The sequence below is a fragment of the Solea senegalensis genome, linkage group LG10 (assembly GCF_019176455.1).
Source record: "Solea senegalensis isolate Sse05_10M linkage group LG10, IFAPA_SoseM_1, whole genome shotgun sequence".
Taxonomy (NCBI): Eukaryota; Metazoa; Chordata; class Actinopteri; order Pleuronectiformes; family Soleidae; genus Solea; species Solea senegalensis.
The window spans coordinates 11,475,562-11,502,503 of NC_058030.1; the positions used below are offsets into that span (position 1 = coordinate 11,475,562).

The 26,942-nt window shown below is 40.8% G+C and overlaps 1 protein-coding gene and 1 long non-coding RNA gene across 4 annotated transcripts in view; both read right to left on the reverse strand.

The window, feature by feature from the left end:
• Window positions 1-703: 703 nt before the first annotated feature.
• Window positions 704-8,204, reverse strand: LOC122775567 (lamina-associated polypeptide 2-like). 3 transcript variants are annotated; one of them, XM_044035539.1, is made up of 7 exons: window positions 8,170-8,204; window positions 6,270-6,564; window positions 5,272-5,389; window positions 4,838-4,987; window positions 4,585-4,694; window positions 3,685-3,785; window positions 704-2,645 (listed from the first exon to the last, which is right to left on the reverse strand). In XM_044035539.1, the coding sequence occupies exons 1-7, from the start codon at window positions 8,199-8,201 to the stop codon at window positions 2,258-2,260; spliced, it is 1,194 nt and encodes a 397-aa protein (XP_043891474.1). In that variant the 5' UTR covers window positions 8,202-8,204; the 3' UTR covers window positions 704-2,257. The 3 variants fall into 3 exon arrangements, with proteins under 3 accessions (XP_043891474.1, XP_043891473.1, XP_043891475.1); XM_044035538.1 differs by having other exon boundaries at window positions 3,685-3,788; XM_044035540.1 differs by lacking the exon at window positions 8,170-8,204 and adding an exon at window positions 6,675-7,266 and having other exon boundaries at window positions 3,685-3,788.
• A 1,792-nt stretch (window positions 8,205-9,996) lies between these two features.
• LOC122775571 overlaps window positions 9,997-26,942 on the reverse strand; it is a 64,028-nt gene continuing 47,082 nt past the window's right edge. Inside the window, exon 3 of the long non-coding RNA XR_006361120.1 lies at window positions 9,997-10,168. This is a non-coding gene — a long non-coding RNA (uncharacterized LOC122775571). The remainder of the gene's footprint in view (window positions 10,169-26,942) is intronic.

Sequence of the window (26,942 nt, forward strand, 5' to 3'; positions counted from 1 at the left end):
CCAAGACAAAGTGACAGAACCAAAGCTGACTTAAAAAAAAGGATGTTTATCCTATTTCTGCGACCAGGGTGTAACTGAGCGCACAGCTGCCCGACAGTGCAGGGTGAGAAAGAAAAAGAAAATCACAGAATGCATCATGTTCCGTAACTCACGTGCACTTAAAGTGAGAAAATATGCATAAACAGACAATTAAATCATGTATCAATTAATAATCACATAGGCTGAAGTCAGAGAAACCTGTAATCTGGAGGTGTTGCAATAAAGTGAATGAGAAATAACTGTACTGTATGGTCATGTTAAAACAACAGATCTAGAACTTTTGCACAGTACTGCACATTGTGAGTGTGAGGGAGGACTGTCACTCACGCTGGACTTCACACGAAGCAGTAACGCAGCTCTTCTTTGCTCAGTAACTGGCAGCGGTCTGAACAGAGAGAAAACTAGTTGACAAACATGCACCAACACTGAGACTTCACTGAAAATAAAGGTGGTTTGTCCAAGAATTAACTCTTCAAATCAAATCAGGATACTAAAAAGAATAAGAACATTTTATTCTAGAATGAAGACATATAGTTTTACTACTGCAGTATAAACTTGCCTGTAGTTATAGCTCTTGAACACATTATCATCTAATGTGTTGCAGTGAAGTAATTAAAACCTGTACCAGATGTCCAAGCAGAGGTATAAAAATAATAAAAACGGATATGGTAACAACCAAGTTTATTTTATGATACACTGCCTACATTATCACAAATAATCAGATTAAAAATCCTTACCCACACAACCCTTGTCATTTATGTCCATTGTGAGGAAAGCTGCCTGGCGAACGATCAGATTAGGATACTCTAATTACTTGCATGGATTACATGCTTGATTCAAACTCTAAAATGTGCTATATAGTAAGTTAAACACACCTCTTTAGAAAAATATCAAAATAGAAACAATGATGCCCCACAAATGTTCCCATCCCCGTGACATCACCTCCAGTGCATAAACCCTCCCCCTCACACCCCTCCCCCATCCAGTGAACAGCATCTCCATCTCTAGTAATTTGCACAGGCAGAAACAGTCGAGAGTTCTTACGATAATAAACGTATTAAATTTCCCAATTATTAAAAAACTTTCTTCTTGTGTCTTCCATGTCCGGACACTAATTCAGTCAGTGAGATGGGCAATGTGGGTGCTTATCACCAGCCAATCCTGCATTTAGGACTGAAGGACCTGAAATCTAATAAAAACAAAAGAAAGCACAACAGAGCACTAAAACTCAAAGCATGTAAACTTATATGGGCACACTGGCAGGACTGGGGGAGGAAATAAAAATAAAAAAATCATCGTATGATTAAACACTGCAATATCCACATCCTCAAGGAGCGCTTGTCTGATAAATAGTAGATACTAAAAAGTTGTCTGTTTGCTGACAAGGATTCTGAAACAAAGATGCCAAAATCGTCAGTCTATTAAAAGTTAAAAACTATTATTGAAATGTAGAGGAAGCAGAATCAAATCCGTTTTACAGAAGAATGTTGCACTCAACAGTTAAAAAAAAGAAAGAAATGGTTTCGTTTTTACTTCAACATGAATGTGGGCTGAATTTCCTCATGCAGTGATGAGACCCGACCACGTGTCTCCTCCCAGCACAAACCACAAAGAAACGGTTGAGCGAAATCTTCCTGAGCACCATAGAAATAATGAATCGTTCTAACTACAGTCGTCTACAGCTACAGAGCAAATTCTGAAATTCGTATAGAAACACATGTAGACATTCTGGCATTAGTAGTCGCGCTGATTTGTGCGTGGAAAAATGGGAGGGCGCTAAGAGTGTCCAGGCACTTCACCTTCAGAAAAACACCTGACACGGAGCATTAGAAACTACAGTATGACCTTCAAAAACTAGAACCATGCATGGATAAACTAGCCTCTCCATTTTGCACTTGTTTCTACAGACAAGGGTTAAATACGCACAGACACAACAAAACATTTCACAGATTAAAACATCAAAATGAGTCTCTTGTGACTGCCACAAAACAGTGTTATCCAGAAGCTACTGTTTGAGTTACATCTCCCTAATGTGGTGGGAGTAGAGAGCTGGAATCCAGAGAAGAGACAGTTCATCATTCCAATTATGTCGGTCCTTTTTTTCCTTGTAGGACAAGAGTTGATAAGAGGTGAGCAACGTTGTCTGCTTGAGTTGTGGTGTGCTGTGTTGTGGCAGGCGGGAGGTGGCATGGGCATAGCAGGGGACTGCTGAGGGTCTTTACTCGTCAGCGCTCTCAGTAGCACTGCCAACGGTGATGTTGCCCAGGTAGGCGGCTGTGTTTTCCACAGCATCCTGGATTGGGATGATGACACTGTCCCGGAGGCCTTTGAGGGTGTTGATCTGATCTTCATCCAGGTTCTGGTAGACATAGTACAGAGAACCAACCACTGCAGCAAGGAGGAGCAGCTTGAGCAACAAGGACAAGACGTGCCGACAGAACGTGGCTTTGCTTGAAGAGTCGGAGCTGCCCGGTCGGACGAGAGACTCCTTATACGAGCGGCTCTCGGTTTGGACGCTGTGCTGCACACGGGATTGATTCAACCAGTACTCACTTTGTTTTAAAGGTCGACCAGCAGCTCCTCGGATTGGACGCCTGCAAGTGGCACTACTCAGACAAACAAACAACAAAAAAATAACATTTCAGACTAGTGTTGAACAACACAGGTTCCACCTGACAAGCTATTTTCCAAGCTTTCACACAGATTACAATAGGTGGAGGTCAGCATCGTACTGGTGTGACGACATCGAACGCAACACAACAGACAACAATGGAGGACTTCAAGTTTTTTTCCTGCTCGGTTTGTGGCCATTTGTCTCAAGATGTTTAGCTTTGTATGAGAAAAGACTGTGGGCTATTGCAAAGCAGTGATGTTTTTCTGTTGCCCAATCAGCTGACTATAATGGGTGGAGCCAATCTAACCGTAACATTTTACACTGGTACCCCAAGGGGGCGTTCCATTGCTAAACAATGGAATGGTTGGGGTTGGTTATTTTGGACTGTACTTTACTGGACCAAGCCGTCCCACTCTGTTTAAACACAGCGATAGACTGCGGCTCATCTCAGTGAACCATTTCCCCATTTCTCAGAATTTGTTTTATAGCAGGTGATGCACATTACAGATTTTTTGACACAGTCCGTAACAGTTCAATTTGCTCAGCTGGTGCTTAGATAGCCGTCACATCATCCACAAAGTGTATAAGCTGTCCCTCTCATCCGTTTGTGTTGTTCTTTGTTGTAGATGGGACTAAACTTGAGCCAGCTGTACAAGATCATGAAATGTGGCTGAAGGCTCTAGAATAGCTGGTGAGTGAACTCTGTGTTCAACTGCAAGGAAAAAAATTGGCCATTTACTTTTCCCTGCAGGATTATAAGTAGTGTGCGTTTTAGTTGCAAGCCAGATACTATTTATACAAATGAACATTCCATGGATGCCACCAGCAACTGTCGCACTGTCAATCACACTGGTGTCCACTCAGGTGCCATGCTTCTTCTATTTCCACATGTTGGGCCATTATTTACAAAATTAACATTATGTTCCAATTAGGAACTACTACTCTTGTCTTACATCTTGGGCTTTACTTTTCAACTCAGAAGACTTCTAGATTTCTATACAGCATATGGTGGAAACCTAAGAAAAAGTCACCTGATGCCTGTTGGTGTGCTTATTTCATTGGCAAGGATGTCTTCAACAGCGCTCTTGCTGGCCTTCTTTGGAGTCTCTTCGATCGTAACCTCCTCCACCACCTGCTAATGAAAGAAAAAAACATCCAAACAAATGACAATGACTCTTAGGTTGTTTTCACAACTAATAGTCCGCTAGACTCTGTACGTTTGGGGACTCAATTGGGGGTTGCAACATTCAGCTGGTCTGAATTTGCTTTCACACTGCGCTATAGTGAAACAAACTGAACCTCTTGAATAACGTATTCCCCTCCTCGCCTGAGGTGGCGCTGCATCAAGAATTACTGAAGGATAAGACACGAATGAAGAAAACTCGCTCATCTGTTGGTTAATGCAGGGCAACTTCTGTTTCTGTCACATAAAAGCAAAACATGTAGCTGTATCAAATCCTATTGTTTTATGTGAACATATGACACATATGGTAGAGTGACTCAGTGGTTAAGACGGGTATCCTGTGTGCGAAAGACATCATGGTCGCAAGTTCGACTCCATCCCTGGCTAATTGTACTCAATTCCATTGTAAGTCGCTTTGGATAAAAGCATCTGCTAAATGACATGTAATGTAATGTAATGTAACATATACACTGCAACAACGGGCTCAGCAATTTCTCCCGTTCTACACACCCATATGTTTTGGTTGTGTTTACCCACAATGCCCTGCGTTGTAGTCGGCTTCCTGCATTTGGTTCACTTGACTGTAACTGAGACCTACGTTTTTAGGCGAACCAGTTTGCTTCTTTGGTGCGGATCAGAGTTTGGTTGCGCATTCACATCTACCCAAACAAACTAGGGTTCGATTAAGAAGGAGCTGGTGTGAATGCACCCTTATTGTCTACCATGGTAAAATCAAACGGTCCTTCACCTTGGTTTGTCGTCTGCTGCTGGTCCTGGCAGTGACTGGAGCTTTCCCTCTGCTCCTCACAGCTTTCTCCACCACAGGAACTGGCTCTGGTTCAGGGGCAGCGATCTCTTCTGATAAAAAACACCAACAACACAGGTTATATAAACACAGTTGTGAAACATTGCAGTGTAGTAACCAGGGGTTTTCCCAACATTTAACAAGCAAGAAGCAGGTTATTTATAGATCACAGGCAGTGAGTGTTCACAAAGCTCACCATCTTCCTTGTCACTATACTGGTCAGAATTTGTATTGCCATTCTGGTTACTATCTGCCTTGGGGAGAGCTGTGACGTGTGCAGGGGGTTCAGGTGGAGGCTGGTTCATCAGCTTCTGCAGCTTCTGCTCATACAATCTACGTGTAGAGGCTGAATGGCAGAAACAGACGTAAATACAATATAGTATAATATAATAATGGCAATGTTGCTGAAGCAGGATCCATACATCTCTGTTATGACACAGACATAACCAGACAAGACAATCTCAGTTACCTGATTTACATTCAAATGTATCACAAATTTTAAGCAAAGTTTTGAAAATGTGTAAAAAAAAAAAAGTTTCCATCAACTGTAGCCGTTCCAATAAAGTGATTGAGATATAATTATACTGTACGGTCAGCATTGCTGTAACAAGTGTAAATACAGTTCCTCACCAACAATGGGTCCTGACTCAAAGCCATGCTTTGCCAGCTGTTCTCTTAAATCTTCATCTGTGAGGTCTGTCACCTCAACTTCCACAGAGCGTGGCTTGTCTGTCTTTTTGGTAGCTTTCTGTAGAAAATATAAAGATATGAAATATCATTAAAATCGGTGGCAAAATCACTTCTCACTCACATAAGACCACATAATATTACATCCAACAATAGGACAATATGAAGGTTTCCCATCTTGATTGTGCTCAACAAAATTAATGCAATCTAATCAATATTTTTGTTATGGTAAATGGGCAAAGCCTCATGTCCATAATCTACCTTCATTTGGGCTTTAAATAGGAGACTGGAAGCCAAACTTATTGTTATTGATTCTTTTGTGAAAAACTTATCTCAAAGACTCTTAAGACTCTAGACAATTTGATGACATAACTTAAATCAAAGGGCATTTCAACATGACATGAAAGGACAGGGCTTAAGAGCTTTATCATACCTGCAGGCAATTTTAAGCAGGATACCATTCCTATGGTACTGGTACTTTGGAACTGTGCACCCCCGTTTATAACAGGCAAATTGAGTTTAAGTGTCTTGCCCAGTGACACTTTGGCAGCAGCATCAGACCCCTGACCTTCAGGTTGAAAAACAAACTAACCTGATATACTTCAGACCCATGGCCTCCCCCAAATGAATTAAATGATGTATTATTACTACTACAAACAATACTCAGGAATAAAAATACATATTTCAAAGCAAACTAATAAAACAACGAGAAAAATCATGGAATGACTGGAAAGATACTAGCTCCTCCTTGTGGCACAAACAAAATCACTACAACTGTAAGGTGGTCATCTTATAAAGCCACCAACATAAGAAAGTAATAGTTTCTCCATTAACGACTCACTCGATTGTAGAAAGTCACACAAACGTCTCATTTAGTGTTTTCTTATCGCGATAACATCGCATATCGTCGTATCGCCAGTGTCCAACAAACTGTAACTTACCCTTCCAGAGCGACTTTTGTTGGACACCACGGGCGCAGGCAGATCTTCATCGCTGGAGAAGTTGTCTATGGGCGGGCTCCTCTTGTCGTTCAGTACGGTTAAGTTTTTCAGGTACAGCTGCACATACACTTCTTTTTTATGCTCTCCGCTAGGAAGTGGCACGTTGTTGGCAGCGAGCTCATTCTTCAGCTTTTCTTTAGTAAGAACCGACGGGTCTTCGAGGAATTCTGCCATGCCTGACTTTTCTTCTCCACTAACTGTGTGGGTTTTCTCCCGTGGCCGCTGCAATCGAATGCTGCAAACACCAACAAACACCGGGAACACAACAGCACTGTTGTCAAACACGACTGGCGCGTACCCGCTGCTAGCTGGAGATAAGCGACTTATTACTAAATGAACACTTACTTAAGCCTTTTAGCCTAATATCTGGGATGTTTGCGGGTAGCTGCGATTTTTCGCAAGCACATACACGCATGTGCTGCAAATGGAAGTGATGCAAAATTTAAAATTGAGTGGCGGTAATGAAAACGAGTTAGCTTAGCTTCACACCGGTCCACTTGCGTCTGTCTGTCCGCGGTCGCAACAAGGCCAAATAACACGCTGCGCCGCCATTGGCTGATCCCCGCAGTAAGACGTGTTCTGATTGGCCAGCTATGAATGGACCGTTTGTGGGCCGCCGCCACAAAGAAACAATATCCTGTGTGTTTGAGAAAAAGACTTTACCCGAAACCCATCGATTACATTTGATCAATCTATTACTTTTATAGACGTCCCGGCAATGATTTGTGTTACTAAGCAGAAACATGTGGGTTTAAACGATTCATTCGAGTCGCGTCAAGTGATAACAGAAAACGTTAATGGCGGTAATGACTGTGAGCTGCGTTTACACAGCTTCACTTTCATTTTTGTCACTCAATTGAAATCTGACTCTAACGGACCAGAAAACAAACCAAGAAAATACAAGACAATGCATAAAAGAGTGCAAAAGCACACATATATTCAAAATAGTATTATTATTATTAATATTTTTGTGTTTTTTTCTATTAAAGCTGATACTGTAATAAGATACATTAATATTAGCTATGCAAAGCTGGGACTGATAATGAACAGTGCTGATTCTGGCTCAAAATGATGTAATTAATTGACAGCAAATAAAATAAAGAACAGATTCTTAAAAAAAATGGAATCTCATTAATTTCATTTTTTAAGTCTTGAATAAAAGAAAACTGAAATCATAAACCAGATCTTTTATATGGTGTTGACACTGTTGCCTCTTGCCCCATCTTGGTGTGTTCATTGACAATGCTTTAAAATGGACAAATAGATACTCAGTTATTTAGAGCAGTTTCTTCCAAATATGCCTTCTCGGGAAGGTTACACCTTATCTCCCCACAAACGATTACTGTAATGCTTTATACTTTGGGGTAGATCAGTGTATCTTCACCGTCTTTAGCTGGTTCAAAATGCAGCAGCACATATGTTGACAGGGAAGAGACCGCGCAATCACATCAGGCTTATCTGCTTATCTGCTCTGTCACCTACAGGGTCCAGTTCAAAATTTGTATAGCTCGTTTTTAAATCATTGCAAAATAATAAGCCACCCTGTCTGACTGAGTTGTTGCACCTTCACTGAGGTCGACAACTCCTGGACGTTCACATACACTCCAAAGTTTTAAGTCTTTACTATTAGGCTTTTAATACCAGTTCCTTATAATTCTAAGGAATTAAAAACAACAGTTGTCCCTAAATGTGCTCTATAAATGCATTTGATCTTGACTCATGCTGACAAACAGCACCAACAGTAAGATTCTAAGAGTGTCATTACAAGCCACCTGAAGTATCTGGCAGCTTAGTGTGGACATAATATTGTATTCTGTAGTTGTGAATGCTGAGTACTCACGCTGTTGCCTTTGATTTGCCATCTCCATACATTTTCTATGGGAGAAATTATGCATAAAAAATTAGACATTTCAAAAAATATAAATAGCAGACATGAATTGATGAACTTGGGGAAAAATATAGGACATAACTCCCTAGACAATGCACATGGGAATTATGAGTACTTGAGTACTTGAGTTGTGTGTGTGTGTGTTTCTGTCTGTCTGTGTCTCATTGGCTGCCATTGACTGCTATAGGCGTCAATTTGACCACTGCTCTGAAAATGGCTGGCAGCCAATATTCTTGACTCGGCATTCTCAACTAATCATTTGGCTTTCAAAACCACCACCTTAGGTTTTAGAGCAGCATACACAAGTATTTGTTAAACCCTAGTAGTAATAGTTTAAGTCAACAACTCTGAGTCTGATTTGAGTTCCAAGAATGTTCCACTATGGCTCATTATAGCTGTCATACAAAAATAATTACTCGGAATAGTCACTATAAGACCCATGGTGCATTCTTGTTGTAATCAGATGTCGAAATTTCCCAGTTGAAAAGTCAGCACAACCTCACAAATCCCCGATTTCCGATGTAAATGAAAGACATGTCAGACTTAGCTTTTGGGAGTTTTTGTCTCTCAAGTCAAAAAGCAGTCAATGCTCGAGTCAGAAAGGAGGACTAATGTTAACGTATTCAAATTATTAATGTCTGTTAATACAATAGTGAATGTAACATCAAACTTGAAGAGTTAATGACAATTGACCCCTTACTTTAAAGGGGTGAGGCCTTGTGGGGCTTCGACTGTTAAAATGTTAATTCGACTGTTAAAATGTTAAGGTACTTTGTGATATCCAAACTGCTATGATCTTCAGTCTCAGCAGACTTTGATCTTCAATCTCAGCAGGCTTTGATCTTTGATATAAGCAGGCACTAACAACTTGCAACCATGATGTTGCATTATTGCCATATTTTGGAGTTAGAAAACTCCTGCACTACCCAACCCAGTTCTTTCTTTCTTCTCATCTGTCCTTTTTTTTATCTATTGTTTTCCTTTGTCCTCTAACACTAACAATCGAGTCCAGGCTTTTAATTCCCTCTCTGTAGGCTCCACTCTCCTCCACCCCTCTCTAGTTTTCACATGACATAATGTGGTGGTGGTGAGCTAATGTTAAGGCCACTTAGATGAAAATCACTCATAGAACAGAAGAGGGCAGCATGGGTCACATTATCATGATTCCTGTTTCCTTACAAAAAGGAATTGAACTCAATTCACAAGCTCTTCAAATGCGTCAGTTATAATGTTGATTTTTAATTGCAAAGGTGTCAACTATGTCTGGACCTTCATCCTGTGCTCTCAGTCTCGGCACTATGTGTTTTTACTAGTTTTTTTTTAATATACTGTGAGAACTGTGAAGACTACAACCACTGCTACTATTTTAATAATCAACAAATCAAGTATTGTTTTTTAACTAATTTAACTAAATTAGTTTGTAGTCTTAAGCACATCGATGATAGAAATTATGGACCATTAAATTGTTTTCACTTGAGAAAATGATCTCAGATCTATCATATACAGTATTCCATAATCCTTACAGTACTATTAGGGGCCTAACAACAAATGTAAATTAGATCGAGCTTCTCTAATATGATAATTTGCTGTTTCATTAAAAACTTTAAATTACTTTACACAGACAGCTGCCAGGAAAAAAAACGAAACTGAAACTGATGGACATTTCTCAGTAGCCTGATAATCTGGGTGAGCTAAGCTTCCATTAAGGAATTGCTCAGTGCAGACGTCTGGAAGCAGGCTAATCAATAGTGAAAACAACCTTTAGAAACAGCCCTTTGCACTTGCACACTCACACAAATCTGTCTTTCTTGGGTCTCTTAGCATGCTGGTCTCCATCTATGTGTTGCCTCCCTCCGTCCTTCCTGCTGTGGAGACAGTGGTTTGAGGTGGCACTGTGTGGCTCCCCACCTGTCCTTCAGACCTGCCTCTCTGGGACTTTCTGTGGATGCTGCTGCAGAAACCAAGCAATAGATCCCCACTTCAGCTCCAAAACCACACAAAAATACAGCACTTCACAGATCAGTTCAGCTTTTCCAATGAAGTCGAAGTGTAAAAAAAATGTTCAGTCCTTGAGAAACACCTCTTAAGCTTTCTTTGTATGTAATTTATACAGAAAATAAGGTTCAGGCCAAGAATCACAGAGTGTGCCTCTTTAAGCATAACAGTCATGGCCTCTGAAAAATGATCAAAGGCCGCTATTTAATCATCAACATTCACATTTTCATGATGGATTATTGTAAAACCAGAGAACTAATGAAACAACGGGCAAATAAAAAGTCAACAATAATATTCAGTAAAGGCCTGTATGGAGATGCAAGAAGACAAGACTTGAAATGTCAAATGATGTTCAGACATAAAGGCATATCAGAACGTGACATCTGAGTGCTCAAAGTGGATTTCTGATCACCAACAAAAATGTTTAACACAAACTTGGTCGAGTTTATCTTGGATTTTAAGTATTTCTAAATCCCAGTTGAGTCAACCACAGAAGTAGCTTAGGAAAAGTCAACCTCTACCACCCAGAGCATGTCTTATCCAATTCCACTGACACAACAAAACACATACTGTGAATTTAATCAACGATCTGAAATGTACACTGTTTGATCCCTGCCCTGTCATCTCTTCAGTGTATGCATGTTGCTTGTTTCAGCTTTACATAATAAACAAAAACTGAAGTTGCAGATTTAGTCCCCTTTTTTAAAAAGAAAAATAAAATGTTTAATTTTTAAGAATTTCTTTCCACTGTTTTCCTGAACTAATCTAACATAACAATCTCTAATCCCCACAGGATGTTATTACTCACTGCCAAACTAATTATGATCAAGTCCGAGGCAGTTTCCTGTACAAAAGGGAGGGTAGGATGCGGGCAGCGGGGGCACTGTATTTCACAGGACTTGAGATTTGTGTGTCCTGGCTTAAGAACAGCCATCTAGTCGTGCTCACACTGTATATTTTCATCTGTTGACTATCCAAACTCTATTTAAAAGGACACACACTTAGTTGTAGACATTTCTGTCAGAAGGAAAAATGAGACTGCCTCACTGGGCCCTCGCTGATGCCCATTTGGCCCCCTGCCTGTTTGTATCATAAGCGCTACTCCATATATTTGCATTACTATTATAATTTGGGTATGTACCGTTTTATTTGGCCATTGAGTGCAGAGACAAACTTGCCCATGTCCTCGCTGAACTTCAGGCAAACAACTGAGTGTGAACCGGTGGCAAATTAAGAATTTCTATTAGGTCCACATCGAGGCACCCACAGGATGCTATGTTGGATCATTTAGGGGGAAACCTAATGTAGGCCATCCGTCTGCAAGAAATGTATTGTGTTGGCGTAAAAGGATCAACACAAATTTGATCTGTTGGAGCCTCTGAAAGTGCCTTACAGCAGCAGCTTGTTTTTACTTTGTGTGCACTAAAGGAGGTTCCTATATGTATAGCTTAAGCTGCAACAGTAAACTCTGCACTGGTGTCAAGCATGTAAATATATACTGTGTAGGTACACAAGGTGCAGAGGGACACACTACACAAATTTCACAGTCGTTAGCAATTTTGAAAAGACTAACCGAGAGTACACACTAACCGACAGGTCATCTTTCTGCCAAGACAAACTGTAAAAGATAAGCAAACCTTAACCTTAACCATAACATTTTCGTAGTTAAATGACAGTGTGAATAATTCAGACTTGTATTTTCTATGTTCAAATGTGCAAAGGTAAATTTTGTCATCTGCCAATTTCTGTGTCGTGAACCCAACACAAACTAATCCGTGCACAGGGACCAGTTTGATTCGTCGTGGATCGTATGTGTGGATTGCGCATGTTGCCTGTAGCACAACACTTTCCAGTACAGTCGATGGCACGCTCTTGTTTTGTTAACAAAAAGACAATGAAGTAGACAGTAACCATGGAAAGTTGCTTGAGATCATATGAGGAAGTCTGCCAGCACCGACATTGTACAGCTCACTGCTAAAAGAATACATGGAAATACAAGCGAGGGCGATTTCCTGGCGAGAAATCACCGCTAGTGAGATGGAATCCGAGGCTGAGTACGCACATGTGCAAACGCGGACCCTTGTGTAAGATGCGGAACATAGTAGGTATGACCCAGCTAGCCCTTATGGTTCATCACCAGGTAGGCCTTCTACTTCATGATCGTCACGGCTAAACTGAATCACTGGTGGCATGCACCTCTAAAGTGAGAGGGCAAACTCTCACAGGTGACTGCCAGACTGTTGAGTTAACAGGAAAGAAATATTTCCGTGCTTAACTTGGCCCAAAGATCTCAACAAACCTGCCTCTACTTAGTTTTTCAGTCCACATGGCTGAACACTGGTACCGGCCCAGTATAGGAAAAGCCAAAGTGTTTTCAAAAGCCTCCTGTGATGTGCCGACGGTGACGCTGCCATGCCCCTAAACTGTTTCCTCTCTTTCCCGGATGCTTGGGGTCTGAGCTCACTCCCCACTAGGGAGTGTCAGCATTAACCTAATGAATGTGGAGAAAATAATAGACTCAGCAGCACTCATAATTAGCTACAAGCCTTAGATCAGGAAAGAGGCCAACGTCTCAGAGCATTCAGCATTTTTTTCCATTCATTGGCAGGAATCGAACTTAATTTCCAATTAAGTATTAAAATCTGACAAGAAGAGAAGACCCCTTTAGAGACCTTTAAATTGAGTACTTTCAGAAGACTGGCATGACTTTGTTTGTAATTTTCTTAATAGTCAATTATAGGACTTTCTGGTTTCAAGTTTTTTTTAAAGTAACAGCTCTCAGCTGGTGTATCTCCCAAAAACATGATACTTCAGCTGATATGATGTTATTTATTAAAATTTGAAAAATGGAAACCATTAGACCCCCCATTGTATTGCTTCCTGAATGGACTGTTCTTCATTCATTTGGTCAGAGGACTAGGAGATTTACCTGGTGAAAAAAAAACACTTGATGTCATGTTTACTGTGGTTTCAGGAGCCAGTCTTGACAGGTCGGCTTTTGTAGCAGCTCATAGTTTTGGGAAGTAAAACACCGGGAGCCTATCGATAGTCTGCAGTCTGACAGCGTGGCTCATCTGTGCCAGCGGTAAAGGACAAATGTGCCAAAGTCTGCTGGGTTTGGCACTTTTCTCACCCCCCTGGCTTCTAATACTGATGTATCCAGCTGAGGTACAAAAATTTGACACCTCTTAAGCAGCTGGACCCTTTAGCATGACAACCACCGCTTTGTTTTATATTCCTGCGTATTTTGAACGCACTAAAAATTACAGTCAGCAACATCTAAACTGTTTGGACTTTTGCCCCTCCCCAACCCATTCAATCTCCTTTATCCCTCCCTTTCCTATGTGGGATTTAACATACACTTTGTGGTAACCTTGCTAAGATATCAATTTTTTCTACGTTCTCTCACACTGAATAAAGGCTTGTTTCTCTGCGCCTGCTTGTTAAGACATCAAGGACAGCTCCCTCCATCTGGCATTAAGTATTCCTGGTGCCAGTGTCGGGTTAACTGACACTCCTGCACTTAAACTAATGGCAGCGAACAGTCATCTCCCATGAGGTGCTCACCTTGGAAAAAATCACCCAAGTTCCCTCATCCCCAATCACAGTCGTGCTCTCACCACCCACTGAATGAAACCATGGGCATGAAAAGGGGGATTGTTTCACTGTTGAGGCATATATAAGGGCAAATGAAAACATGTAATACGCATGTCCTGTCTTGAATTTGCCTTCCTCCCAAGTTCAATGAAACGTTGAGATGTAGAACAGCATGTAAACAGAAAACGACGCACTCAGCAATTCACAATCTTCATGAGAACTGAAACATATTCAGATGCTTAAAGAAATTATTTTGATGTGCAACAAATCCAAAAAAAAACCTGAAACATGGACTGAAATCTTGTTTTCCATGGCCTTGAACATGTGTTTACGGATGTTCTTCTTTTTATACCACTTGCCAAAAATTAACATGATTTATTTAACAGGACCTATCTTTTTATTTGACCACATTTCACCACATTTCACTCGGTGGTTCGCCAGACAAAGACAACATACATCTTAGATAGGTGTAACAAATATGCACAGGTGAGCCTAGGGTAAAGAGAGGCACATCTCAGACCACATGAGTGCAGCATCACCACCCGTTCTCTGAACCCTCTCAATGGAAACCTAAACAGCTTTTTAAGAATGAAGAGGTTTTTCAGTTTGTTACTAAATATAGTCCAGCCCGGTGGGAGGTGGCAGGTTCCAGAGCCATTTTCAACATAGATGAGCCCCATGTCCTGCCCAGCGCCCGGCGGGTGGTGACTGCCGGTGGTCCGCCTTTCTCTTATGCACCGGCTCTTAAGTAAACACTGCAATCCTGCGGTCAGCTACAGCATGGCAATGAGCGAAAGGACTCACTGTGCAGTAGCACACAGCTATGGTGTGTTGCCTACTCTGGCCCACTCAATCCTGGCCCCACCTCGTCACAGAGGCCTGGGTAGGGTTTGGGGGCCAGCGACATACCTTGATGTGTGATCATAGAAGCTTGCTGGGAACTCCTGGTGGGAGCAGTGTTGGACTTCACCTCCCAGACCCTACTGACTGACTGTTTTCCATCTGGAAAAAAAAAGTCTAAATTAAGAACATCATTACGTTTATTGACATTATGCTAATTAATTGTTGAGTGAACTCTCTCAGGATGGCCTGTCTCTAACATTAACATTAATAAACCCTAATCCAGCTGAGGCTTAAAATAATATCAACTGACCACCAGTGAACAGATGTAAAATAAAAAACTACAATTTCATCTCATCAAATTCTGATACTTGGGGGAAATAAAAGTTTTGCAGTTTGAGGCATTACAACATGCCTAAACAGAGATAAGTGATGAGAGAAGCATATGGGATTATGTAATTATTAAATGTAACAGCGCAGTGTGTTAAAGAACAACTCCCTGAAATACCAGATTCAATCAGGAAATAACTAAAATCTAAATGTTTTATCAGAGAACCAGAATAATATGCCATTAATCATCAAGATCACATCCAATAAAGTGCCAGATTAATCAGGAAACCTGACAGCACCAGTCCTTATCCACTGAGGAAAATAAGGGGCAACAGGTAGGCCCTTTATCCATTGAGCTCTGTTCTTGCATTGCTCCCCTATACATGTAGATCATAATTTGGGGAGTCTCAGTGGCTACCTGTAAGGACCACAGGGGTGGCAAATAGCAGGGTTGTGGCTTTCTGAGCTTCTTACTGGTGTGAGCAGAAGGATTTACGGTAACTCTCAGACAAGCGTTCACAGCTTGGACTCTTGGCATGGATTCGATATTGTCCCTGGCTGAGCATCAAACCCACTGAACCTGAGGTCCAAAAGTACCTACACAAAACCCTAGGATGTTTGAATGATAAATCGCCGACATTTAGTGGCAGAACAAAAAAAATATTGCCCTTGCTGGGGATATCAGCTTTAATTTTAATTCACAGTGAGTGCACCTACTGGGTGGCTTGATTAACCAGAGATCAGCTTAGTTTAATTGATATACTCTTCTCTTCTCTGCGAGCTTTCCTTGCAAATTCAATACAGATGCAACTGGAGAAAGCAACAGTGGTGTAAGAGTTGCAACAATTGCCAATAAGAGGTTTTACTAAATATAAACACTGACCAAGTTATCTTTAAATTCACATCTGGTCCTTCTGGAAGACACACTTTATTTCTCTTTGTAACTGGACCTTCTCTCAGTCTCTGCATTGACCCACCACTGCAAACCCCTCTGGTTTTGATAAACGAGAGTCCAGCTCCATATGATTCACTGAGCAGGAGTTTGATGATAAAACCATATGGCAAAAAAACAGCTCAAAAGGTTTATACATCTGACATGCAGAAAAGCATAATGGATCAATTCAATAATTCGTTCTGGTAAGAAGGATTAGTAGACCGAGGGTGTTTTTGAAATCACTGGTGTCATTATCTTCTGTGTTACACTTGGTCAAAAGCATCATATACAAGGTTAAGGCAGTATTTTACTAATGTGCTGACTGCTGATGATGCCAAGAGGTGCTTTACAAAGCCGCAGGACTGAATTTAAGGTCAGCGAGGATGCACAGAGCCAAACACACCAACCACTGCCCGGGAGAGAAAAAAAAAAGCCATGGTGCTAATATTAGAGAGAAGACTGATTACAGTACTTCTATTAGGTTTTGGCGTTGATTATGGTCCAAAGAAGTAACGCCCTCGGCACTTCACTTTGGTGTTCATGCCCCTGGTCCTCAATGGCACACTACATGATACTATTAAGAGCCAGACCAAACATGCCAAAGCCGACCACAGTGTTACTCACAGCCCCTGCACATTCTTTTGAGGCTGAAATGTGACCCGTTCCTATTTTTCAGCAGCTTGTCAGACTCAGTGTGGTGCAGGGTGGTAAACTAGGAGGGAAAACTGTTGTCACCCTTCTATAGCTCTTACTTTTCCTGACTGACTAAATGTCAACCTCAGGTGTCAAAATGAGACCAGAGGAGTCAGATGAATGAGTGCTGGCAGTTATGGTGCACATGGAAAACAAAGATTTACTTACAACATCAGCAGCACAGAGTAAATGGAAATGAGTTTATTGTTGAAGCTTTGCAAGTTGATGGACACACTGTTAAAGTAGTAAGTGCGGTAACCACATGCGTTAAGACATATAATGCCATATGTGAGGCTGAAATCGAAGTGACAACATAATGAGCAAGGGTGAGTTTAGTGAAAATATCCTCAGCAGCTTGAGGAAACCATACAAGTCCAGTTGTGCATGTATGTTCAAAACATGGCTTTCATGGACGATGTCTACTCCGCTTCTCGACGAAAACAAAAAAACACAACATTTTGTGTTGTCCTGCCCCTACGTTGTCTATCATGGACAGTGTCATCAGAGAGCTGGACTGGAAATAGTGCCGGGCAATCAATGCAGTATGTCTGTGAGCTTGTCATCATTTGAAGCTTATTTTAAAAAAATGGTTGTTATGGCGGCTAAAAAATCATGCCCACCCAGTCTTTCCCATTCCCAGTGAGAGGAAACAGAGGAGAAAGTGTGGACGATGCTTAAGTGCAATCTTTCATACCTGAGACCTACTGGTGACAATATGCAATTTAACATTATCTGACAATTAAGTGACAGAAATATCCTGTTTTTTTTTAACAATACTCATTCCTCAGCATATATCTTACACTATGACAACAGAAACAACATAAAGCAGCAGACACATAATAAACACCTGTGCTTAAGAACAACTTTATGTTTTGACATTTACCAGGCATCCATGTTTTCTCAGTTGTCAGGCACCCTAACCTAATGCCATGGATGTTGACAAGTGGAAGGGAATAGGGCTTGTAACCAGAGAGTTGCCTGTTCAAATCCTGGGACAGGTCTGACCAAGGTACCCAACCTCCACTGCTCCCCAGGTGCAGATTAGTGCTGCCCACTGCTCCTGCATCTGGTTTGTGTTTGTGATCACTGGTGTGTAAAAAGGATTGGTTTGGTGTGTGTGTGTGCAAATAAAACTAATTCTAATTCAATATCTGCAAAAAGTTACACAGAGTTTTTGTTAAGATAACTTTAGTAAAAACTTAATTGCAACTTAATGTCCTGCATTTCCCACAATATTCCCAGAATTGTTGACATTTATGTCACTATCAAATCAAATTAATAGTCAGTGTTATGCTCTACTGGAAATTATGTTGGCTGCATATCCACAAGAATAACTTTCACAATATTTTCATGTTAAACATGAAAGACTGCTGATCAGTCTATACCGTGTTTCCAGCATACCATTACTACCAGTTCCTGTAGCTGCAGGTTTCCACTGGCCACAAACCTACACACACTCCTCCCAGCGAGCACAACCACAAAAGCATATCACCTCCTCGCTGACCAAAAATCACTGTGAAACTTAAAAAAGGGCCATAACTCTCCAAGAAACACAGCCAACTTTACCACTGAAATAGATTTCAATAAATTTTAATTTCCGCAGCCACTTTTGCCGCTCCTAAGAACGTAATGAATTAGCAAACAAAAGCCTCCAAAAACTCCCTCACATATCTCTTTCCTCAATGAATTACTGTTGACCACAAAAGAAAAACAAAAGATGGTACATTTATTTTTTTGTGGTGGGGCTGTTTCAACAAAGCAATTATTCACTGACATTGCCTTCAAAGGTTCTTTAATCAAAGTGTACAAGCACCACTGATAGGGCTTAGTGACAGCTACATGAACATTACAGATATTATGAAGGACATTATCACTTCATCATAAAGTAACGACTGAAAAGCATGTTTTAAAAGGTTTAAAGTCTCTTAGGCATGCAGTCCCAGTCTTCACAATTTATTTCCAGACTCATAAAATATGACCTATTTGACCTAAAGGGAATTTGTGAAATTTCTAAGGCGACGTGACATGGATTTTTGACCAACTATTTCTAATCAGTTCAATCGTGAAGTGAACATTTGTACTAAATAGGAAGAAATTCCTTAATATGTTCACAATGCAAAAAATTTACCCAAATCAAAATCAAATCAGGGTATCCTTGGGTGTAAGTGAAAGTTTTTGCCATGCGTCGTGAAATTTCCTACTTCCTGTAGTGAAATTCAAGCAAGCAGCTCAAGCAAATCCAGTTGCCTACAGCTACTGTAACTCCTGAAGATGACTATGATGTGGACGACTAAGAACCTTCACAGACAGTGAAATTAGACGGTGAAATGTCCTACTCCTACTCAAAGTGCTCTTTAGATATTGTTTGTACAAACATAGATACATACGTACAGACAAACAACCTTGGGACCACTGGCTGTCGCCAATGTCAAGGCAAAACAGTTCAGAATTACACACATCTGCTTCATGGTTTGAGGTTTTGTGCCATCAGAGATGATCTTCTGCATAATTTGGTTGTTATTTGAGATACTGTTGCCTGCCTCTGTCATTCCAAACCAGTCTGGCAATTCTCTTCTGACCACTGGCATCAATGCCCAGAGAACTGTAACTCACTGGAGATTTTCTCTTTCTCTGATCATTCTCAGTTTCTGAAATACTCTGACTCAGGCATTTAAATCAATTTAATTCCCCTCTGTCTTTGTTCTGAGGCTTGTGTCGAATTTTAGCAGGTCATCTCGTCATGTCTTTCAACCTAAATCCATTGAGTTCCTGCCATGTTATTGGCTTATTAGCTATTTGCATTGACACGCAGTTCAACAGGTGTACCTAATAAAGCAGCCAGTGAGTGTATAATGTAACATTATTGTCTGTCAATGCTGATTATAATAACATAACTCATTGTGAAGGGTTTTGTGCATCATGTGCCAGAGACACGTTTTCAAGCTACTACACTGGCTCCTCAACAACCAGCTTCATTTCAAACACAGACTTCTCTGCAAATAAGTGGAATGTTTATTTCCAAATTCACAATAAGAAGGTACTTGTACAAAAATGGGATTTAAAGTACGGTTGCCAGCAAAAAAAAAAAGTAATTACTGTGCCAGTGGCACAAAACAGACTGCTTACAATTGCCAAAAAGCACCTAGACAAGTCTCCAAACTTCTGGGGGAAAAAGTGATTTGGAGTGATGAAACCTAAAAGCCTAAATTGAAATTTATGGTCACAACCATAAACACAATATTTGGAGAGAAGTCAACAAGGTCTATAACACCACCCCCACTGTGGGGGATGAAGGGTGAATCGCTGATGTGCGTGAGAGTATTCAATCCACACTGACTAAGGTCAAGTTGACCATTCAGGAGCTACAGCAAGAAAAAAAAAAAGAAGGCTCTGGAGTAGCCATCACAGTCTGCTGACCTCAATACCATCGAGACACTTTGTAGAGATCTTTAATGTGAAGTTCTTGCAAGACAACCAAAGGATTTATGGAGACTTGGAGGCTTTTTGCCAAAATGAATGGGCAGCTTTGCTGTCTGAGAAAATACAGGGCCTCATCCACAGCTATCATACGAGACTCAAAACTCTCACCAACAACTAAAAGAGACAATTGCAGTATTTAGAACAATGAGTGTATGCAAACTGAATGAAAATGAATAAACAATATTTCCTGTTATTGCTATGGTTTGGTTAATGATTTAGCTATTCTGTGATGCCTTACACTTCCATTTGAATCCCATTAAAATAAATGTTTTTACCTGATGTTTGTAGCGATAACCCCACCACCCAGAGGTCAACAGATTGAAACTCTCCTTGACAACGCCTATAAGACTCTGTTCTTTCTCTACCGTATCCACGCACAGTCCCACCCACAGATCCATTGAAAAATATGACACTTCAAGCCCCAACTTCTATTTCTTTTTAATGTACTTTCTTTTCTTTTCTTTTCATTTTAATTCTGCTGGGCGTGCAAACTTGAGCAGAACTGTAGTTGTGTGAGTGATTTTCTGTCCATCATTGCAGCTCAATACTGTAGAGTACAGATAAATAGTGATGATACAAAAGGATGGGGAGTATGAAAAACAAACATCCATGGCTGATTGCACAAAATACTTGGATGTTTGTTTGTGTGCACTTGTGTTGCTGTGGGTGTATACTGTGCGTGTGTGTGTGTAAGTGGGCTGTGTGTGGTCAGACTCACTGGGCTGATCTTGGCCCCTGGCTGTTGCTGGCGTTCAGCATGTCTGTAAAGAAACAGCTGGAGGCAAAGCCAACACCGGTCCCGCTCAGAAGCTCAGCTCTGCCAGCAGCGACAGAGTCCAGAACTTTCCATGGTCCTACGTCGCCATGCCAACAGGTCTTGGCACCACACAGCTGTCCTGATCTGCACACCTGGCCCACCATGAGTCCAGAATCACCTCTCCTGTCACTGTGTGATGAACAGGTCATTTACAACCCAAGTGTTTGTGTGTTTTTAAGAGTTATGGGCCCAGGTAAAGAAAACACCGTGGCAGTGGACCTCCTGTGTGTTGCCCTAATCAAACAGAGCTGAGAACCTTAGTGCTGTAGAATAGCGGGATTTGAATTTGTTCAGACTAGTACTGTGGAAAACCCACACAGAGGGACATTCAAGAAGAAATGTCATTATGGAAATGGGGCTCGATTAGGATTTGTTTTGTTCGTTTCTGATACTGCCATTGACTTTTGTGGTTTCAGCTCGATCATGCTGCAAAAGAGCGGACCATAATGTAGCCGCAATGTACAACTTTATAGGCAGCCAAAGGGAATCTTCTGAAGTCCAGTCCTTCAAATTATGTAACACATTTATCATCTCTAATACTTTCCACTCTGACTCAAAGCCCAGGCTTCTATGGATAGAGAGGACACCAGCTGGCAAATGTGCAACTCTTCTTAGTATTTTGCTATTGTATTAGATTTCTCCAAACAAGCACATGCCAGTCTGTTTTAAAGGGCTAGTGCGTGAGAATTAGTGACATCTGAAGGTAAGACTTGTGAGTGAAGCGAACAAAGGACTCCTCCACTCACCACTCTTTTTTTCCCAAATGCGTTGAGGAACTGAAGGCCTTTGCACATCAGGAAAAATCTCAGTCTTCTTTGTTTAAATAGTAACGAAACACAAGCTCTGGTTGATTTGTCTGTTTGGGCTGCTCTAGAAACATGGTGGTACAAGGTGGCAACCTCCATGAAGTACAAATAAAGGGCTTATGCCAAGTCTACAAAAACAAAATGATTTTTGTTTTATACAAGGTCTGTTTGATTTCCTCCAATTATCCCTCCTAACTGTTACACACTGGACCTTTTAAGGAGCTGAAGATTAAAGTCTACTCGGCATTAATTGGGTCAACAACCTTTTATTTATGAGCTCCGCTAACTGAGCTGTGATAAAAAGACACTAACACACGTCCATATCATGTAATGTCTCTGGTCCTGGCTGTCTCAGAGGAAGTAGTATTTGTCCTACTGGAGGACATTATTTCTGACAAAGTGAAGATGGGTGAATGAAGTGGCTGCAGTCGTTTGCAGGAACAGCAACAGCATATGTGAACAGAAAGAGAGGGACAAGAGCAACAAAGCTGCTGACAGCAAAAGCCTAGACACAGAAACAAGCATTTAAAGATGAGGAGACTGATGCTGATGATGTTTAGACTGAGGTGCATAATACTGGTGATGGTCTGCTTCATCTCTCCACTACAAAAGTTCCTTGGGATGAATTTGTGACGCAGCATTTGAAACATCTTTGCTTCCTCTGATGTTTGCCAACGATAAAATGCTGCAACAAATAATCCATCGGTCCAGAAGGAGAGGTAATGGTTCAAGGAGGAAGTAATGTAATATTACCAATTACTATTAAACCAAAGAAGAATCATTCAGTCATGAAACAGAAAAATACCGGCAACTGTTAAGTTAAAGTGATTAGAATGTGAGGTTTAGTTGCTTTCCTTTGAAATATGACACGAAACTGAAAAAGCTGTCGGCTAAATTAAACCGGCAGGTTCAACACCTCAGTCTGACTTGAAGTAAACAGGCATTTTCTTCTCATTAATTGAGAAAGTCTGCGAGTAACTGTGAGTATTTGTTGATACTGCTGGGTACAGAACATAAAGACCAGATGATGTTGGCTGCTCCACAATAGTCATATTTGAATATGCTGAGTTTCACTATAATAAAAATGAAGTATACTTTGTTCTCTTTTCATTTTGCTGGGCACAAACTGACTCTAACAACTGTGACTGCTGAAGCACTGTGTTCTTGGGAGGTATGCTGACAGACTACAAACTCTAATCTGAAGAGTTCAAGAGTTCACACTTCAAATCATTCACAGGCTGTGTGCGCGTGTCCAACGACGACAATGTAATTTATGACTTTTCTAGTATCAAGTGAAAAGCAATAATTTGATGATGATAATGTTTCGGTGGTGAATCTTTGGGAGGGAAACTGTTTTTGAGTCACTTGTGAATAACTACTTCAATTCAATTAGAGAAAACCTGATATTTAAGGAGGGGAAAATAATGGGTTATGGACGTCATAAAAATGCCCATTCACGTAGTGTATCTTGGCTCTCCATTTTTAAAAGAAGCCCAATTTCATTGCCATAGGAGGAAAGGTTGTATTTTTTATTATTTTTCTATTATTTTTACAGTGGTGTACGTATGAGAGACATTGCTTCTTGTCCTGTTTCTCTGCACACAGCTCCCACCCATGACATCCAAGTCTAAACTTACACGCAAACACACTCACGCATTGGGGCGGAGTGCGGAGAGAAAACATGATTTGGGTATGGATGTGGGACATGTGAACATTTTGATTGATGGGCAGCTAAAGAACACAGGGTGATCCTTATTAGAGGCTGCAGGCTGCCAGCTCTGAGTGATGCGTGGGCATGTCCTCCTGGTACGTGATCAGCTGTTTGACTCTGTCTGGTGGGAAGGAAGTCCTTATTAATGTTGAGGAGAAGGCAGAGGCTCAGCAACCTCAGACATGCCCGCCCGCACACACACACACACATGCACATGTTCATTACTATAGAGGAGGGCTGGTGCACTCTTACACGAAAAGTCCTGATTGGGAACAGATATCTAGAGGTGTGGAGGTGTTAAAATAAATCCATCTGCATCTTTTACTGTTTTTACCTCCCACTGTGTTTTTCTTCCTCTACTGGTTTTTGGTCCATCAAAAATATTCATTACTCGATCAAGCTGATTTACTTGGCCACTTGGGGGCAGCAGAACAGGATAAAAACACACAAGCTGGATGTTGTGATTTAGCAAATATTAGACTAAGAAATTAGCATTGTTAATTGAACTTATTTTATTTGTCACTTATACTAGAGTTAGATGATACTGGCACACGTTGTCATCTATAATTAGCTTAGTTTCTCTTAGTGTGTGTATATATACTTGTCTGCTGTGCTGGTGCTGGGAACAACTGCCCTATGTGGCTATAGAAATAACATTAATAAAATGGTAAGACTGAAACATCCGTCCATCCATCTTCTACTTTATCCTTGCAGGGTGCTCTGTGCCAGTCTCAGCTGACATAGGGTGAGAGGCGGGGTACAACCTAGACAGGTCGCCAGTCCATCACAGGGACACATACATAGACCAGCAACCATCCACTCTCACACTCACACCTACAGTCAATTTAGAGGGTCCAATTTGCCTAATCCCCCAAATCTGCATGTTTTGGGGACTGTGGGAGGAAACTGGAGAACCTGGAGAAAACCCAAGCACACAGGGTGAGAACATGCTTTCTGAACTCCATGCAGAAAGGCCCTTCTTTCTGCATGGTCTTCTAAGACTGAACCAATCCAGTACAAATGCAGGACTTAAAACCAAATTAGATGAAAGATTCGAAAGGGTCCATGTGGCATTTCCCTGGTGGTCTGCAAGGACCCTGCACAGACCTTGAGCACAACTCCAGTTTAAGTCCACATGGATCATACAGTACATGCTAACTGACCTGGCCCTTAATGCTCCACGTTGGACTCTGTGGTCTTCACTGTTCATATGAAAAATTAATTCATCTCTAAATTGAAAACATCACTTTTTGGGCTGGTGCAGGAAATGCCACCATTCAATTCAATGATATGGAGAGAAATACCATTGATTTGTGAAATCAACACATTACACACCTACGCAACTACTCCACTCCCATCATTAACACTGAACTTTAAAGCTCTACTACAGCTTTTCCCCTGTAATCCATCTGCACCACACAGCTCAAACTCAGTATTTCCACATACACACACACCTAAGCCGAGAGGAAATCTATAGGTCTGAATCATTGCCGCTTTACTTACAACTCTTACAAAACAAACTTTTAAAAGCCAATTCCTCTTTTTGCTCATGCAGTGCGGAGGCAATGAAAGCCAGGTTGTGAGACTGTGGGCAGCACAAAACAAACAGCTCTGCCTTCCTTCCTTTGCTTTACAAGGGGATGCAAATTGAACAAATATGTTGGCCGTTGTGAGCAAATCTGCTTCATGGATTTAGACTTTTGGGAAACCACAGTCGGACAGAAAACAAGCCACCTGGCCAGAGTGCATGTTTGAACTACACTCCGTATTAATTTATCTCCTGTCTAAAGTATGTACATGTAATCCACTCTCTAATGACTCAGTGCTCATTAGTGAATTAACACTTTTTCAGAATTTACATCAAGAAGACACATGTTTATCATTTATGAAAGAAAACGTTATTTTAGAGGTTTCGCTCCGAGACTGGGAAGATTTTCCTTTATATGAACCATTCGGAACAAGTTTTATTAACTATAAATAAAAAAATGAATGCCATGACAATCTGAAAACTATGACTATATCAAATATGCACTAAAGGATCTGTAATTGTTATACCATCGCCTGTGTTTTGAAATACTATTATTCCAAAGTAATCACTATCGTGAATACTGTACATATTTTTGAACCTGTGTTAACAACTTGTTACAGGTTAATACATCCACACAAAGTTATATAGTTAAGTTAATGCCATGTATATAAATTCAAAACTCTGCTATGTACAGCATATAATGTCAAACCTTTCATCAAAGAAACTGTAACTTAATCTAGTATTTTATTGTTTTATCTTTTTAGATTTAGCTTCCATCATTAAAATAACACTTAGAGATGATAAGAATACTTGTTTTAGTGAGATTTACAATGATTTAATCAAAGTTCTTATCACACACTTTTGTAGTTGAAGTCTTAACATGGAAAAACACTCTATCCACGAACAGTGTCCCCTCTAATGGAGACATGTTTTTTAAGTGTTGCTCTCATTTATTGTGTCTGACACAATTAAATACTTAAATGACAAAGCTCGTGTCATTTTTAACGTCTCTGTGTAGCATCATTTTAAATGTCTCTCTGTCTGTGTTTGGGGTAATCTTCAGTACAAAAGATGTGGTCTTCAGTAAAAGAACATGATGTCACTGTTTACCACATTGTAACAATGTTAGCTTTATAAACCGAGGGGAAAGCATTTTCAATAAAATAACAAATTCCCTCTTTGAATGTCGCAGAGTTTGTAGCGTCTCGCCAAACAAGACCTCACATAATAAAAAGCTTGTAAAACATGACATATCCAATCATTATTTCACACCAGTGAGGTCTGACAATTAAGTTTCTCCTTCTGAACTTTGCTTTGCTGCAGCCATAACACTTGGGTTTGTATATCCAACATGCCACAACACTGACCCACTTTCATTTCTCATGTTTTCCTTCGTGTTCTCCAGTGAGATGACTTATCCAAATGGTGCCACACAAATATTATATTAACTCAATAGGGCTGTGTCTAACAAACTATTTACATTAATGACGGTTTTATCCAGCAGACCATGACATCCAAAAAGGGTTCAATTTACTGTCACATATAAAACACCACATTTGAACCAACAAATATTTGGAAATGTGGCTTAAAAATGTCAGTCAGCTAATCTATTAATTGACAAACTGATTTTCCACGAATATTAAATGAGGCAGCCAAAGCATTCTCAGTCATAACTCATGTTGTATTCGAGACCACCACACATTTGAGCCCTCATATTCTCTGGCCCGCAGTGACATCCTCTCTTGGTTGCAGGGCTTTAAAAGTGTGCAGTGTTCTCCAGTTCTCTTGGAGAAGCAGAAAATTGAGAGGTGAAAACTGAGGCCGGCGAGGGCCCGTGCCAGTCACTGTGCCCTGGTGAGCGCGAAGCGGGTGGCCTCGCTCGGCGCAGGATAAAGCTGTCCAGAGGCTGCCTTCAGCATCCATGTCCGTCTGCCAAGCACTGCTAGCATGTCCCAAAGCAGGTTTGGAGAACAAGACCGCTCAACAAGGCCTCT